The sequence below is a fragment of the Palaemon carinicauda genome, chromosome 3 (assembly GCF_036898095.1).
Source record: "Palaemon carinicauda isolate YSFRI2023 chromosome 3, ASM3689809v2, whole genome shotgun sequence".
Classification (NCBI taxonomy): domain Eukaryota; kingdom Metazoa; phylum Arthropoda; class Malacostraca; order Decapoda; family Palaemonidae; genus Palaemon; species Palaemon carinicauda.
In genome coordinates, this window is record NC_090727.1 from 188,215,764 (window position 1) to 188,232,370 (window position 16,607).

General features: G+C 35.2%; 1 protein-coding gene across 1 annotated transcript in view; it reads right to left on the bottom strand.

Annotated features, from left to right (window-relative positions):
* Nucleotides 1–16,184: 16,184 nt before the first annotated feature.
* LOC137635977 (uncharacterized) overlaps nucleotides 16,185–16,607 on the bottom strand; it is a 945-nt gene continuing 522 nt past the window's right edge. Inside the window, exon 2 of the mRNA XM_068368440.1 lies at nucleotides 16,185–16,607. This exon is cut by the window's right edge and continues 52 nt beyond it. Coding sequence (XP_068224541.1) covers nucleotides 16,185–16,607 — 423 coding nt within the window.

The following is a 16,607-nucleotide window of genomic DNA, read 5'->3' on the forward strand; positions in this document are numbered from 1 at the left end:
GGCAAACCATCAAGGCACATTTTCCGACAAATAAACATCTAAATGAATCATTACTCTGTGATAGTTCCTTAGTACGTAGTAATTTTGAAAGAAATGGGAAAAAACGAAAAAATGGCAATCACAGGAAAATCGAACACATACCTATATATACGCCATATCTGGCTAAAAAAAAAAGATAGGCATGGGTAGCCAGATCATCTAGAAACACTTTCCAACACTATAAAATTATAAGTTTTGCGACACTACTTGCCAATTCCTTACGGTAACATGACTAAGCAAAAAAATGCAAAACAAATAAAAAGGGGCACTCGCGGAAAAATGGCTAACATTCTAATATACGGCATTCCAGAAAAAAAAAAAATCAGCCACGTGCTAGGCAAACCATCAAGGTACATTTTCCGACAAATAAACATCTAAATGAATCATTACTCTGTGATAGTTCCTTAGAACGTAGTAATTTTGAAAGAAATAGGAAAAAACGAAAAAATGGCAATCACAGGAAAATCGAACACATACCTATATATACGCCATATCTGGCTAAAAAAAAAAGATAGGCATGGGTAGCCAGATCATCTAGAAACACTTTCCAACACTATAAAATTATAAGTTTTGCGACACTACTTGCCAATTCCTTACGGTAACATGACTAAGCAAAAAAATGCAAAACAAATAAAAAGGGGCACTCGCGGAAAAATGGCTAACATTCTAATATACGGCATTTCAGAAAAAAAAAAATTCAGCCACGTGCTACGCAAACCATCAAGGCACATTTTCCGACAAATAAACATCTAAATGAATCATTCCTCTGTGATAGTTCCTTAGTACGTAGTAATTTTGAAAGAAATGGGAAAAAACGAAAAAATGGCAATCACAGGAAAATCGAACACATACCTATATATACGCCATATCTGGCTAAAAAAAAAGATAGGCATGGGTAGCCAGATCATCTAGAAACACTTTCCAACACTATAAAAATATAAGTTTTGCGACACTACTTGCCAATTCCTTACGGTAACATGACTAAGCAAAAAATGCATAACAAATAAAAAGGGGCACTCGCGGAAAAATGGCCAACATTCTAATATACGGCATTTCAGAAAAAGAAAATTTCAGCCAGGTACTAGGCAAACCATCAAGGCACATTTTCCGACAAATAAACATCTAAATGAATCATTACTCTGTGATAGTTCCTTAGTACGTAGTAATTTTGAAAGAAATGGGAAAAAACGAAAAAATGGCAATCACAGGAAAATCGAACACATACCTATATATACGCCATATCTGGCTAAAAAAAAAGATAGGCATGGGTAGCCAGATCATCTAGAAACACTTTCCAACACTATAAAATTATAAGTTTTGCGACACTACTTGCCAATTCCTTACGGTAACATGACTAAGCAAAAAAATGCAAAACAAATAAAAAGGGGCACTCGCGGAAAATGGCTAACATTCTAATATACGGCATTCCAGAAAAAAAAAAAATCAGCCACGTGCTAGGCAAACCATCAAGGCACATTTTCCGACAAATAAACATCTAAATGAATCATTACTCTGTGATAGTTCCTTAGAACGTAGTAATTTTGAGAGAAATAGGAAAAAACGAAAAAATGGCAATCACAAGAAAATCGAACACATACCTATATATACGCCATATCTGGCTAAAAAAAAAAGATAGGCATGGGTAGCCAGATCATCTAGAAACACTTTCCAACACTATAAAATTATAAGTTTTGCGACACTACTTGCCAATTCCTTACGGTAACATGACTAAGCAAAAAAATGCAAAACAAATAAAAAGGGGCACTCGCGGAAAAATGGCTAACATTCTAATATACGGCATTTCAGAAAAAAAAAAAATTCAGCCACGTGCTGGGCAAACCATCAAGGCACATTTTCCGACAAATAAACATCTAAATGAATCATTACTCTGTGATAGTTCCTTAGTACGTAGTAATTTTGAAAGAAATGGGAAAAAACGAAAAAATGGCAATCACAGGAAAATCGAACACATACCTATATATACGCCATATCTGGCTAAAAAAAAAAGATAGGCATGGGTAGCCAGATCATCTAGAAACACTTTCCAACACTATAAAAATATAAGTTTTGCGACACTACTTGCCAATTCCTTACGGTAACATGACTAAGCAAAAAAAATGCAAAACAAATAAAAAGGGGCACTTGCGGAAAAATGGCTAACATTCTAATATACGGCATTTCAGAAAAAGAAAATTTCAGCCACGTACTAGGCAAACCATCAAGGCACATTTTCCGACAAATAAACATCTAAATGAATCATTACTCTGTGATAGTTCCTTAGTACGTAGTAATTTTGAAAGAAATGGGAAAAAACGAAAAAATGGCAATCACCGGAAAATCGAACACATACCTATATATACGCCATATCTGGCTAAAAAAAAGATAGGCATGGGTAGCCAGATCATCTAGAAACCCTTTCCAACACTATAAAAATATAAGTTTTGCGACACTACTTGCCAATTCCTTACGGTAACATGACTAAGCAAAAAAAATGCAAAACAAATAAAAAGGGGCACTCGCAGAAAAATGGCTAACATTCTAATATACGGCATTCCAAAAAAAAAAAAAAAATCAGCCACGTGCTAGGCAAACCATCAAGGCACATTTTCCGACAAATAAACATCTAAATGAAACATTACTCTGTGATAGTTCTTTAGAACGTAGTAATTTTGAAAGATATGGGAAAAAACGAAAAAATGGCAATCACAGGAAAATCGAACACATACCTATATATACGCCATATCTGGCTAAAAAAAAAGATAGGCATGGGTAGCCAGATCATCTAGAAACACTTTCCAACACTATAAAAATATAAGTTTTGCGACACTACTTGCCAATTCCTTACGGTAACATGACTAAGCAAAAAAATGCAAAACAAATAAAAAGGGGCACTCGCGGAAAAATGGCTAACATTCTAATATACGGCATTTCAGAAAAAAAAATTCAGCCACGTGCTAGGCAAACCATTAAGGCACATTTTCCGACAAATAAACATCTAAATGAATCATTACTCTGTGATAGTTCCTTAGTACGTAGTAATTTTGAAAGAAATGGGAAAAAACGAAAAAATGGCAATCACAGGAAAATGGAACACATACCTATATATACGCCATATTTGGCTAAAAAAAAGATAGGCATGGGTAGCCAGAACATCTAGAAACACTTTCCAACACTATAAAAATATAAGTTTTGCGACACTTCTTGCCAATTCCTTACGGTAACATGACTAAGTAAAAAAATGAAAAACAAATAAAAAGGGGCACTCGCGGAAAAATGGCCAACATTTTATTATACGCATTTCAGAAAAAAAAATTTCAGCCACGTGCTAGGCAAACTATCAAGGCACATTTTCCGACAAATAAACATCTAAATGATTCATTACTCTGTGATAGTTCCTTAGTACGTAGTAATTTTGAAAGAAATGGGAAAAAACGAAAAAATGGCAATCACAGGAAAATCGAACACATACCTATATATACGCTATATCTGGCTAAAAAAAAATAGGCATGGGTAGCCAGATCATCTAGAAACACTTTCCAACACTATAAAAATATAAGTTTTGCGACACTACTTGCCAATTCCTTACGGTAACATGACTAAGCAAAAAATGCATAACAAATAAAAAGGGGCACTCGCGGAAAAATGGCCAACATTCTAATATACGGCATTTCAGAAAAAGAAAATTTCAGCCAGGTACTAGGCAAACCATCAAGGCACATTTTCCAACAAATAAACATCTAAATGAATCATTACTCTGTGATAGTTCCTTAGTACGTAGTAATTTTGAAAGAAATGGGAAAAAACGAAAAAATGGCAATCACAGGAAAATCGAACACATACCTATATATACGCCATATCTGGCTAAAAAAAAAGATAGGCATGGGTAGCCAGATCATCTAGAAACACTTTCCAACACTATAAAATTATAAGTTTTGCGACACTACTTGCCAATTCCTTACGGTAACATGACTAAGCAAAAAAATGCAAAACAAATAAAAAGGGGCACTCGCGGAAAAATGGCTAACATTCTAATATACGGCATTCCAGAAAAAAAAAAAAATCAGCCACGTGCTAGGCAAACCATCAAGGCACATTTTCCGACAAATAAACATCTAAATGAATCATTACTCTGTGATAGTTCCTTAGAACGTAGTAATTTTGAAAGAAATAGGAAAAAACGAAAAAATGGCAATCACAAGAAAATCGAACACATACCTATATATACGCCATATCTGGCTAAAAAAAAAAGATAGGCATGGGTAGCCAGATCATCTAGAAACACTTTCCAACACTATAAAATTATAAGTTTTGCGACACTACTTGCCAATTCCTTACGGTAACATGACTAAGCATAAAAATGCAAAACAAATAAAAAGGGGCACTCGCGGAAAAATGGCTAACATTCTAATATACGGCATTTCAGAAAAAAAAAAAATTCAGCCACGTGCTAGGCAAACCATCAAGGCACATTTTCCGACAAATAAACATCTAAATGAATCATTACTCTGTGATAGTTCCTTAGTACGTAGTAATTTTGAAAGAAATGGGAAAAAACGAAAAAATGGCAATCACCGGAAAATCGAACACATACCTATATATACGCCATATCTGGCTAAAAAAAAAGATAGGCATGGGTAGCCAGATCATCTAGAAACACTTTCCAACACTATAAAAATACAAGTTTTGCGACACTACTTGCCAATTCCTTACGGTAACATGACTAAGCAAAAAATGCATAACAAATAAAAAGGGGCACTCGCGGAAAAATGGCCAACATTCTAATATACGGCATTTAAGAAAAAGAAAATTTCAGCCAGGTACTAGGCAAACCATCAAGGCACATTTTCCGACAAATAAACATCTAAATGAATCATTACTCTGTGATAGTTCCTTAGTACGTAGTAATTTTGAAAGAAATGTGAAAAAACGAAAAAATGGCAATCACAGGAAAATCGAACACATACCTATATATACGCCATATCTGGCTAAAAAAAAAGATAGGCATGGGTAGCCAGATCATCTAGAAACACTTTCCAACACTATAAAATTATAAGTTTTGCGACACTACTTGCCAATTCCTTACGGTAACATGACTAAGCAAAAAAATGCAAAACAAATAAAAAGGGGCACTCGCGGAAAAATGGCTAACATTCTAATATACGGCATTCCAGAAAAAAAAAAAATCAGCCACGTGCTAGGCAAACCATCAAGGCACATTTTCCGACAAATAAACATCTAAATGTATCATTACTCTGTGATAGTTCCTTAGAACGTAGTAATTTTGAAAGAAATAGGAAAAAACGAAAAAATGGCAATCACAAGAAAATCGAACACATACCTATATATACGCCATATCTGGCTAAAAAAAAAAGATAGGCATGGGTAACCAGATCATCTAGAAACACTTTCCAACACTATAAAATTATAAGTTTTGCGACACTACTTGCCAAATCCTTACGGTAACATGACTAAGCAAAAAAATGCAAAACAAATAAAAAGGGGCACTCGCGGAAAAATGGCTAACATTCCAATATACGGCATTTCAGAAAAAAAAAAAAATTCAGCCACGTGCTGGGCAAACCATCAAGGCACATTTTCCGACAAATAAACATCTAAATGAATCATTACTCTGTGATAGTTCCTTAGTACGTAGTAATTTTGAATGAAATGGGAAAAAACGAAAAAATGGCAATCACAGGAAAATCGAACACATACCTATATATACGCCATATCTGGCTAAAAAAAAAAGATAGGCATGGGTAGCCAGATCATCTAGAAACACTTTCCAACACTATAAAAATATAAGTTTTGCGACACTACTTGCCAATTCCTTACGGTAACATGACTAAGCAAAAAAATGCAAAACAAATAAAAAGGGGCACTTGCGGAAAAATGGCTAACATTCTAATATACGGCATTTCAGAAAAAGAAAATTTCAGCCACGTACTAGGCAAACCATCAAGGCACATTTTCCGACAAATAAACATCTAAATGAATCATTACTCTGTGATAGTTCCTTAGTACGTAGTAATTTTGAAAGAAATGGGAAAAAACGAAAAAATGGCAATCACCGGAAAATCGAACACATACCTATATATACGCCATATCTGGCTAAAAAAAAGATAGGCATGGGTAGCCAGATCATCTACAAACCCTTTCCAACACTATAAAAATATAAGTTTTGCGACACTACTTGCCAATTCCTTACGGTAACATGACTAAGCAAAAAAAATGCAAAACAAATAAAAAGGGGCACTCGCGGAAAAATGGCTAACATTCTAATATACGGCATTCCAAAAAAAAAAAAATCAGCCACGTGCTAGGCAAACCATCAAGGCACATTTTCCGACAAATAAACATCTAAATGAAACATTACTCTGTGATAGTTCCTTAGAACGTAGTAATTTTGAAAGATATGGGAAAAAACGAAAAAATGGCAATCACAGGAAAATCGAACACATACCTATATATACGCCATATCTGGCTAAAAAAAAAGATAGGCATGGGTAGCCAGATCATCTAGAAACACTTTCCAACACTATAAAAATATAAGTTTTGCGACACTACTTGCCAATTCCTTACGGTAACATGACTAAGCAAAAAAATGCAAAACAAATAAAAAGGGGCACTCGCGGAAAAATGGCTAACATTCTAATATACGGCATTTCAGAAAAAAAAAATTCAGCCACGTGCTAGGCAAACCATTAAGGCACATTTTCCGACAAATAAACATCTAAATGAATCATTACTCTGTGATAGTTCCTTAGTACGTAGTAATTTTGAAAGAAATGGGAAAAAACCAAAAAATGGCAATCACAGGAAAATCGAACACATACCTATATATACGCCATATTTGGCTAAAAAAAAAGATAGGCATGGGTAGCCAGAACATCTAGAAACACTTTCCAACACTATAAAAATATAAGTTTTGCGACACTTCTTGCCAATTCCTTACGGTAACATGACTAAGTAAAAAAATGAATAACAAATAAAAAGGGGCACTCGCGGAAAAATGGCCAACATTTTATTATACGCATTTCAGAAAAAAAAATTTCAGCCACGTGCTAGGCAAACCATCAAGGCACATTTTCCGACAAATAAACATCTAAATGATTCATTACTCTGTGATAGTTCCTTAGTACGTAGTAATTTTGAAAGAAATGGGAAAAAACGAAAAAATGGCAATCACAGGAAAATCGAACACATACCTATATATACGCTATATCTGGCTAAAAAAAAATAGGCATGGGTAGCCAGATCATCTAGAAACACTTTCCAACACTATAAAAATATAAGTTTTGCGACACTACTTGCCAATTCCTTACGGTAACATGACTAAGCAAAAAAATGCAAAACAAATAAAAAGGGGCACTCGCGGAAAAATGGCTAACATTCTAATATACGGCATTTCAGAAAAAAAAAAAAGACATGCACGTGTTAGCCCAACCATCAAGGCACACTTTCTAACACATAAGCATGAAAAAAAAAATCAATAATATACGGCAATTCCTTACTACGTAGTAATTTTTTACAAATATTGAAAAAAAACAGAAATTGGCAACCGCAGTTAAATACCCAATATACCAATAACTACGTCGTATCTGACAAAAACAAAGCCACGCATGGGTAGCCAGATCATCTAGACACACTTTCCAACACTAAAAAAGCAAAAGTTTTACGACACTATTTGGCAATATCTTACGGAAAAATGACTTGGCAAAAAAATGAAAAAAAAATGAAAAAGGGGCACTCGTGGTAAAAGGCGCAACATTCTAATATACGGCATCTCAGATAAAAAAAAAGACATGCACGTGTTAGCCCAACCATCAAGGCACACTTTCTAACACATAAACATGAAAAAAAAAATCAATAATATACGGCAATTCCTTACTACGTAGTAAATTTTTACAAATATTGAAAAAAAAAACAGAAATTGGCAACCGCAGTTAAATACCCAATATACCAATAACTACGTCGTATCTGACAAAAACAAAGTCACGCATGGGTAGCCAGATCATCTAGACACACTTTCCAACACTAAAAAAGCAAAAGTTTTACGACACTATTTGGCAATATCTTACGGAAAAATGACTTGGCAAAAAAATGAAAAAAAATGAAAAAGGGGCACTAGCGGTAAAATGGTCCTCGTGGTGATGAACGACATTTTAACTAAAAAAAAAATCATGCACATGGTAGCCAAACAATCCACCAAGACTTTCCACAACTGATAACCTATACAAGTTGCACCATTCTACGACAATTTCATAATACGTAATAACTTTGATAATTATGCAAATTACCTTAGAAGTGTATACTCGGTCGCGCTCGACCCCGACGCGTCTCAGAAATTGGGGAAAGAGTACAGCTACAGCAATGCACATCTGGACACTACTAGAGCGTGTAGGCGAGACACCTACTGCAGGTCGATCACCCACAAATTCAGTCACGGGGGTGAGTCACGTGAGAAAAACCTCTTTTTTTTTTACGCTCGGGGTCGCGGACGACCCACCGTACCGTTCCGGGGTTAATTCTTTCATTCTACATTGTTTTGTATATTCTCCTATCTGGTCTTCAATAATTAATTCATTATAAACTAACTTGTCTTCACAAGACAAGATAGTAGAACAGTCAGAGGACATGACATCACTAACCAAAATGTCTTCCCGAGACAGGATAGTAGAATAGTTGACAACAGAAACATTGGCATGAACCAACCTATCATTACCAGATGTATTTATAGAACAGTCAACAGCTCAATATGTATCATAAACCAGCTTATCGTCATGAGATAGGTCAGTAAAGCAATCACCAGTGAATACAGCATATCAAACCAACATGTCTTTGCAAGGCAAGCTGGTAGAACAAACAACAGTGGAGACATTATTACAAATCAACACATCATTGTCAGATGTGCAGGTAGAGAGTTTTCTGATGATTTTCTGCACTCGAAGGAAAGAGATTAAACAAATTAGATCTGATGACCTCCAAATCCTGATCAAGATTTGGCATTTTAACTATCTTTGGTCAGACATCAATTTTCTCATCTACCAAGTCATTACCAAGCAAATATTGAACGCCATTCATAGACAACTCGGAAACCACATCAACAACAACAGCCCCGGATAACCAGTCACAATGAAGATCCATATGATGCAAGGAAATGCTAAAATGGCCACCATTAACCCGAAGCATACTCCCCAGTAAACGACTTCTCAGCCTCAGGAACTGCTTTCCGAAAAACAAGAAATGGGGCACAACCAGTATCACGCATGCTACAAACGGGGTGCGCTGAACCCCCATAAACTCTTTTGATAAAACCCCTAGTAGTTTATGGCTGGAAAACTTTATCACCAGGTCTGGAACAAACAATGGAATTCACAGGCTTCTTGTCGAGAACATGGTCATCTACAGTGTCTACTGGTAGCACACTCTAGCAAGAGTTTAGCAGAGTAATAACAATAGTTTTAGCTTTTTCTTTCCTCTTCAACTTAAAGCATTCAGACATAGTGTGACTTGGTTTCTTACAATAATTACACACTGCAGAACTGCTACCAGGTGACATGCCATCCAAACTGCTGCTTTGGGACTTTACATGAGAATCAGAACTAGACCTTTTATTTATAATATCTGTACAAGTGTGCTTATCTGTGTCCATGTTGTCTTTTGACCTATTAAATTTTTCATATCTTATATGCCTTGCGAGCCAGTGCATAATCATCAGCAACCTCAGCTGTTTCACGAAAGGTGGATGACTTTTTCTCATTTAAATAAACCTTAATATTGTCACTTTACAATTTTTAAACTGCTCAATGGAAATAATTTTCCTTAATCTCTTAAAATCATCCTTACAATCTGCTGCTTTACATCATTTATCAAACTTATCTGATAATGCCCCACTAAATTTTACATATACCGTGCTAGTCGGTATAGCTTAACAGTCCATGTTTGCCAACGTTTATACTCGTATGAGCAAATGAGCAACTTGGTGGAGTAATGAGAGCTTTGGGTGTGGAGGAAATGCCCCCTGAATCTCATGAAGTCACTGGCAGCTGGGTGACTGATAGGGTTTAGGACAAACTACCTCTTCGGTTTTTACTCCTGATACCTGGTGGTTGATCTTACTAGAATTAGTATGGACCAGCATGGATCACTTGCCTTAGCTAGGTAGGCACTGCGCATCACAAGGAACTGGCTATCCTTTGATATATCTAGCCAATGAATCCTCTATGGATTTAGTCATTCATGGATAGAGAAGATGAAAAATTGCCCCACAGTCCCGGGCGTAGCGGGTGTTAAGAATCTCCCGGTTTATAATTACTAAAGAAAAATTGAAAATAGGTAATTTGAATTTTAGAACCATGAATCAGATCGGGAAGTTACAGCAAGTGGAGAGTAAATTTATGCAATGTAGTTTGGATATCCTGGCCCGAAGTGAAACGTGTTGTAAGGGAATTGGTAAGGATATTAAAACTGAAAGCACCCAAACAGAAAGGTAGATAGAATACCTAAGTTTGATACAACTAAAATTTTAGAAGAGTACAGAGAAACATTTGCAATTGAATGTAGGAATTGTTTTGTAGTTTTAGAGACTCTAAGAGACGAAGAGCGGACAATTAATGAAGAATTGTGTGATATTAAGAACATATATCAGTCAGCTGGTAATGAAGTCTTGGGACACACAGTTACAAGGAAAAAGCCATGGATATCAAAGGATTCTTGGGATACTATAAAAAGGAGACAAAGACAGAAATGGATTGTTGAAAGTTTTTGAGGAAGTAATGAAAATTGCAAGATAGAGCATGCTGAGTATTCCAGTATTGATAGTAGTGAGGTCAAAAGAAAATCTAGGAATTACTGGATATAATATTTAGACAGTAAAGCAGATGAGGCTGACAAAGCTATGAATTCAGGAAGTGGCTATGGTGTAAGAATTGCTCATAGAATTATTAATGAAATCTCGACTGGGGCAAAGAAGAAGAAGCATATACCCATAAAAAAGAGAGATGGCTGTATTATAACAACAGAAGATTTAGAAAGACAATGTTGTATGGAACACTTTAGTGAGGTCATGAATAGGATATACGGAGGGAATAATTTGATTGATATAACTGAAGCTGATGAAGACGTTAATGTGCCCATGAACGAATTCAGTGTGTTTGAAGTCGAAGCTATCCTCAAAACACTAAAGAGATGGAAAGCCCCTTGATACAAGGGAATAACTGCCGAGATGATACTGACCGAAAATAAAGTGATTCCCAAATTACTTACAAGATTATTTTGTAGAATATGGCATGAAGAGGCAAAACCTGATGAATGGAAATTAGGAGTGTTGGTGAAAATGGCAGAAAAAGGAGACCTGACTGATTGCAATAATTACAGAGGCATCACACTTACGTCAGTTGTTATGGAAGTATATAGTATGCTTATACGAAAGAGACTGTAGAGAAAGATTGACGAAAAGCTGAGAGATGAACAAGCAGGATTTAGAAAAGGTAGAAGTTGCACTGACCAAATTTTCATTTTGAGACATATTGTACAGCAATGCATAGAATATAGAAATCCACTTTTGATGTCCTTTGTGGACTATGAAAAAGCCTTTGATAGTGTACACCGACCAATTTTGTGGAGAGTCAGTGTTATTGAGAAATTCCTTTTGAATATGTAAATTTGATTAAGTTTGTGCATGAGCATAGTAAGTGCAAAGTTAATGTTAATGAAGTCTTATTAAATAAATGTCCAGTGAGGAGCGGAGTACTCCAAGGGAATGTGCTGTCACCTATGTTGTTTATTCTCCTCATGGATTTTGTAATGCATAGAACAGTTGGAGATGGTGGAGAAGGATTGGACTGAATTGGTGATAGGAATTTAACAGGCCTAGAGTATGCTGATGATGCTGTCCTTGTTAGCAGAACACCACAGGATTTGCAATACTGGCTTACCAGAATGCATGAAATATCACAAGAGGTTAGGCTGAAGATAAATAGAAGAAAGACAGAGATGAAAATATCATTGGAAAGGGAAAGGATTTTCGAGGTAGAGTCATTTAAGTATTTAGGAACTAAGATCTCCAATGCAGGGTCTTTAGAATTGGAGTTTAGTGAAAGATTGAAAAAAGCAAACCGGACAATGGCTAGGTTAAGTAAATTTTGGAAATCAAATCGCCTGAAATTACATATGAAAATCAGGCTATATATCTGTTCAGTGAGATCGGTGTTACTGTATGGACATGAGTCATGGTATGACAATGAAACAATCTCCAATAGATTTAGTAGATTTGAGAACAAAGCCCTCAGAAGGATATTAGGAGTTAAATGGCAGGACTGGATTAGAATTGACTATAAGAGAGATTACTCGAGGGCCATATGTGGATAAGATCATGGTGAGGGGTGGGTAGATGGAGATGGTTTGGTTATGCCCTTCGCACCAATCAAGAGGGACTAGTTCACCAAACGTTCAGCTGGGCTCCACAAGGCACTAGAAGAGTTGGAAGATCCAGGCCTACATGGCTGAGGACTATGAAGCGCACAGTAGAAGATGATAAATGGAGAAGTATTGAATTGAAAGCTCAACATAGTGACGACTGGCGAAATCTAACCGTTGGCCTTTGCGTCAATATGCGTAGGAGGATATGATGATGATGATGATGAAATTCTACATTATGTCAGCTGGTCGTGTTTTGTATAACTCCTAAACTTCATTCTATAAGCCCGTGGAGTTAGTTCATAGGCCTGCAAAATAATATCTTTCAAGAATTCATAACAATCAACTCTATCCCCAGGAATGGAAGCATCTACTTTTTGTACCCTACCACACAAAACTCCTGACAACATAAATGTCCAATGTTCTATTAGCCATTTAAATTTTTTAGCATTTCTCTCAAAACAGACAAAATATTCATCTAAGCCCTTGTTAATAAAAGGAGGCAAAATTCTCTCTTAGTTAAGAATATCCGAGCTAGATAAAACTACACGATTAGAATTAGCCTGTTTAATTATTTCAAGTTCTAACTCATTTTGAACATTAACTTCATGAAGCTTTATCTAAACTTCCCTCTCCTTATCTCTCTGCTCAGCTTGTACTGTGATTGCTCACGTTTAAACTCAACTCCTAACTTTATTTTTACTCACGCTCAGCCTGAGCTTGAACTTCCAATTAATTTTCTTTTGCTTAAGCAAGCAACTATTTTTCTCTTAAACGAGCTTCTTCTATTTTAAGTTTTCAAGTTCTATGGCTGATAAATCTGAATTTGCTGATTCATTATCAATTTCATCCAACACATTCTGAGGTAATACGTCACCATCAACCAAATGTTGAATTAAGACATTATTATTATTATTATTATTATTATAATTATTATTATCATTATTATTATTATTATTAATAGCTAAGCCACAACCCTAGTTGGAAAAGCAAGATGCTATAAGCCCAAGGGCTCCAACGGAAAAATAGCCCAGTGAGGAAAGGATACACGGACATAAATAAATTACACGAGAAATGAACAATTAAAATGAAATATTTTAAGAGCAGTAACAACATTAAAATAGATCGTTCGTATATAAACTATAAAACTTCAAAAAGCCAGAGGAAGTGAAATAAGATAGAATAATGTGACTAAGTGTACCATCGAACAAGAGAACTCTGCCACAAGACAGTGGAAGACCATGGTGCAGAGGCTATGACACTACCGAAGACAATATCATCCTTCTTCATTGAATTTTCAACATCAAGCTCAAGATGTCTGCCTAGGTTAATAAGTTGAAATTCTTGAGATCATTTAACTTTGATTTGTGGATCATCACAGAATCTTTCGAAAACCTCAGATGCGTCAAATTCTGACATTACTGCTTGTTATTTAACCGTTTTATTTGGCGCGCTCAAGTAAAAGTCGGGGTGAGATGCAACGCATATAGCCTTAGTCGAAAAATGTCGTTCACTAACAAATGTGTGTGTTTTTTTTTTCTTTTTTTTCAGGCTTCTGGTTTGTTGCATTATATTGTCAAAAGATTGAACTTTGCACTAATGTAAGATAATACCTAACTGGAATGCTAGAAACTAAAAAGAAAATGCGCGTTGAACGTGAAATTTGAAAAAGAAATCATATATTTTTTTTAGAAATTCATGAAAAATACAATAATTATGTTTGAGGATTTATTATAATACGCAGATTTTGTCGAATTATAGATCTTTCACGTAACAGCAGATTCTTTCCAATAAATGTATTAATGAGTGATGTGTAAATTAATAAATAAAATAGCTTCCTTTTTCGGAGCGAAAATTTTAGATTTTCGGACTTACTTATGTTGCCGTTTTTCCTTGTTATGACGTAAAATATAAAATTAAGGAAAAATTAAAGACATCATAGTAAAGCCGATTAAATTTTACATAAAGTGAATTAATAAAAGATATATGTTTTGTTGGAAAAAATATTGAGCAATTTACTGTTAGAAAACGGAGTAACTTTTACGATTTTGTTGTAGGGGTTTTTACGATGACATTATATATATATATATATATATATATATATATATATATATATATATATATATATATATATATATATATATATACATATATATATATATATATATATATATATATATACATATATATAATATATATTTATACATATATATATATATATATATATATATATATATATATATATATATATAGAAACGTTAATGACTTTATATTGTTTTATATACCATTTAATAGTACAAAGAATATATATATATATATATATATATATATATATATATATATATATATATATATATATATATATATATATATATAAACGTTAATGCCTTTATATTGTTTTATATACCATTTAATAGTACAAATAATGTATAAGACATGTATATTGAAGTTATTTACATACGCACATACCCGCCTAGAATTTTTTTTTTCGCTACTACTTCCCTTTTTATTTTAGGCTCCACATGTCCCTCAACCATCTGCCAACACGTGTGCAAGTTTCGCTTTCCTTAAGTGACGCGCGTATTTACGCTGAAATTCCAACGAAAATAAGTTACGTACGAAGGAAACCATTTAAAGAGACTATCAAATTAAAGGATTATATTCTTAGACCGTTCAAATCCGGGTGAATGACTTGTTAGCTGACCCTTTTTTCCTTTTCCTGGCTCGCCCATAGATTAAAACTGTCAAGTCAGGTGTGCTTTAAAAATTACCCAAGAGTTTGGGATAAAGAAGTTATTCTATTGTTCATTAAAAAGAGACAAGTTAACCAAGTATATATATATATATATATATATATATATATATATATATATATATATATATATAAGTATATATATATATATATATATATATATATATATATATATATATATATATATATATATATATATATATATATATATATATATATATATATATGTGTGTGTGTGTGTGTGTGTGTGTGTGGGTGTGTGTTTGTGTGTGTGTGTTTTATAGATTTATAGTTGTCCTGGTGTTGAGTTGTCCCGGTGTTGAGTTGTCCTGCCGTTGAGTCGGCGGTGTTGAGTTGTCCCTTTCCGTTATATATATATATATATATATATATATATATATATATATATATATATATAAATGTGTGTATTGTCAGGGCACATTATAAGAAGCAGCTGAGAACGGATTTGTTTATTACCTGTTTATATTCAGGAGTGCGAACGGAAAAGAGGTGCAAGGGTCGGGCGAGATGACCTCTGTTGCACAAAGATCAAGTCTGACCAAGCATTTGTGTTTCTTACGAAACTTTACATACAATATGTTGAACATCAAATACATGAAATGGCATAATATATACATCGGCTGAAAGGCCGGAAAAATCTACATACAATGGTATATACAAATAGGCCGTAACACATACGGTTGAGAAATGATAAGTATAAAACTCGGTTTTTGAGAATCAAAATCCGACAGAATGATGTCTTTACAAGTACTCCTCCACAGACAAGGATTATTTTACAATAATTATTATTGACAACGTGGCATTTCAATACTTTCTGTCTTCGAGGAGGGTAAAGGAGCCCATGGCTTTTTGAGATCTGCAGATAAGGACCGTTGTTGGAGGCTGATACCTCTGATGTGTCGTAAGACAGGATGCCTCCCCGGGAGAGGTTCCCGTGAGGTTCAACTGTCTGTCATTGGGGCTGGTTGCATCGAGTGGGAGGAGGCTTGTTTTGGGGTGACACTTGGGTATGCCCCTTTCGGGCATTTACGGCGTCGTCGTCGTCGTTGTCCACTGTCAGGAATGCGGGTTTTAGCCTGTCGACGCTGACCCAGTTTTCTTGGCCATGGATTGTCAGGCAGTATCCCTTGGGGGCAGTCCTCATGACACGGTATGGACCTTGGTATGGCCGCATCAGGGGAGGCCGATGTGCGTCATTCCTGACGAAAACGTAGCTGCAGGTGTCAATGCCCTTTGGTTTGAAACGCTTGGTCCTGTTGGTGAAGGTCCTAAGACACGCCATGAATTTCCCAGCGACCTCATGAAGCCTTGTGATCGGTGTCTCCTGGTTGGTGTTTTTTGTTGGGAAGAACTCCCCAGGTGTGGCCAATGTCTT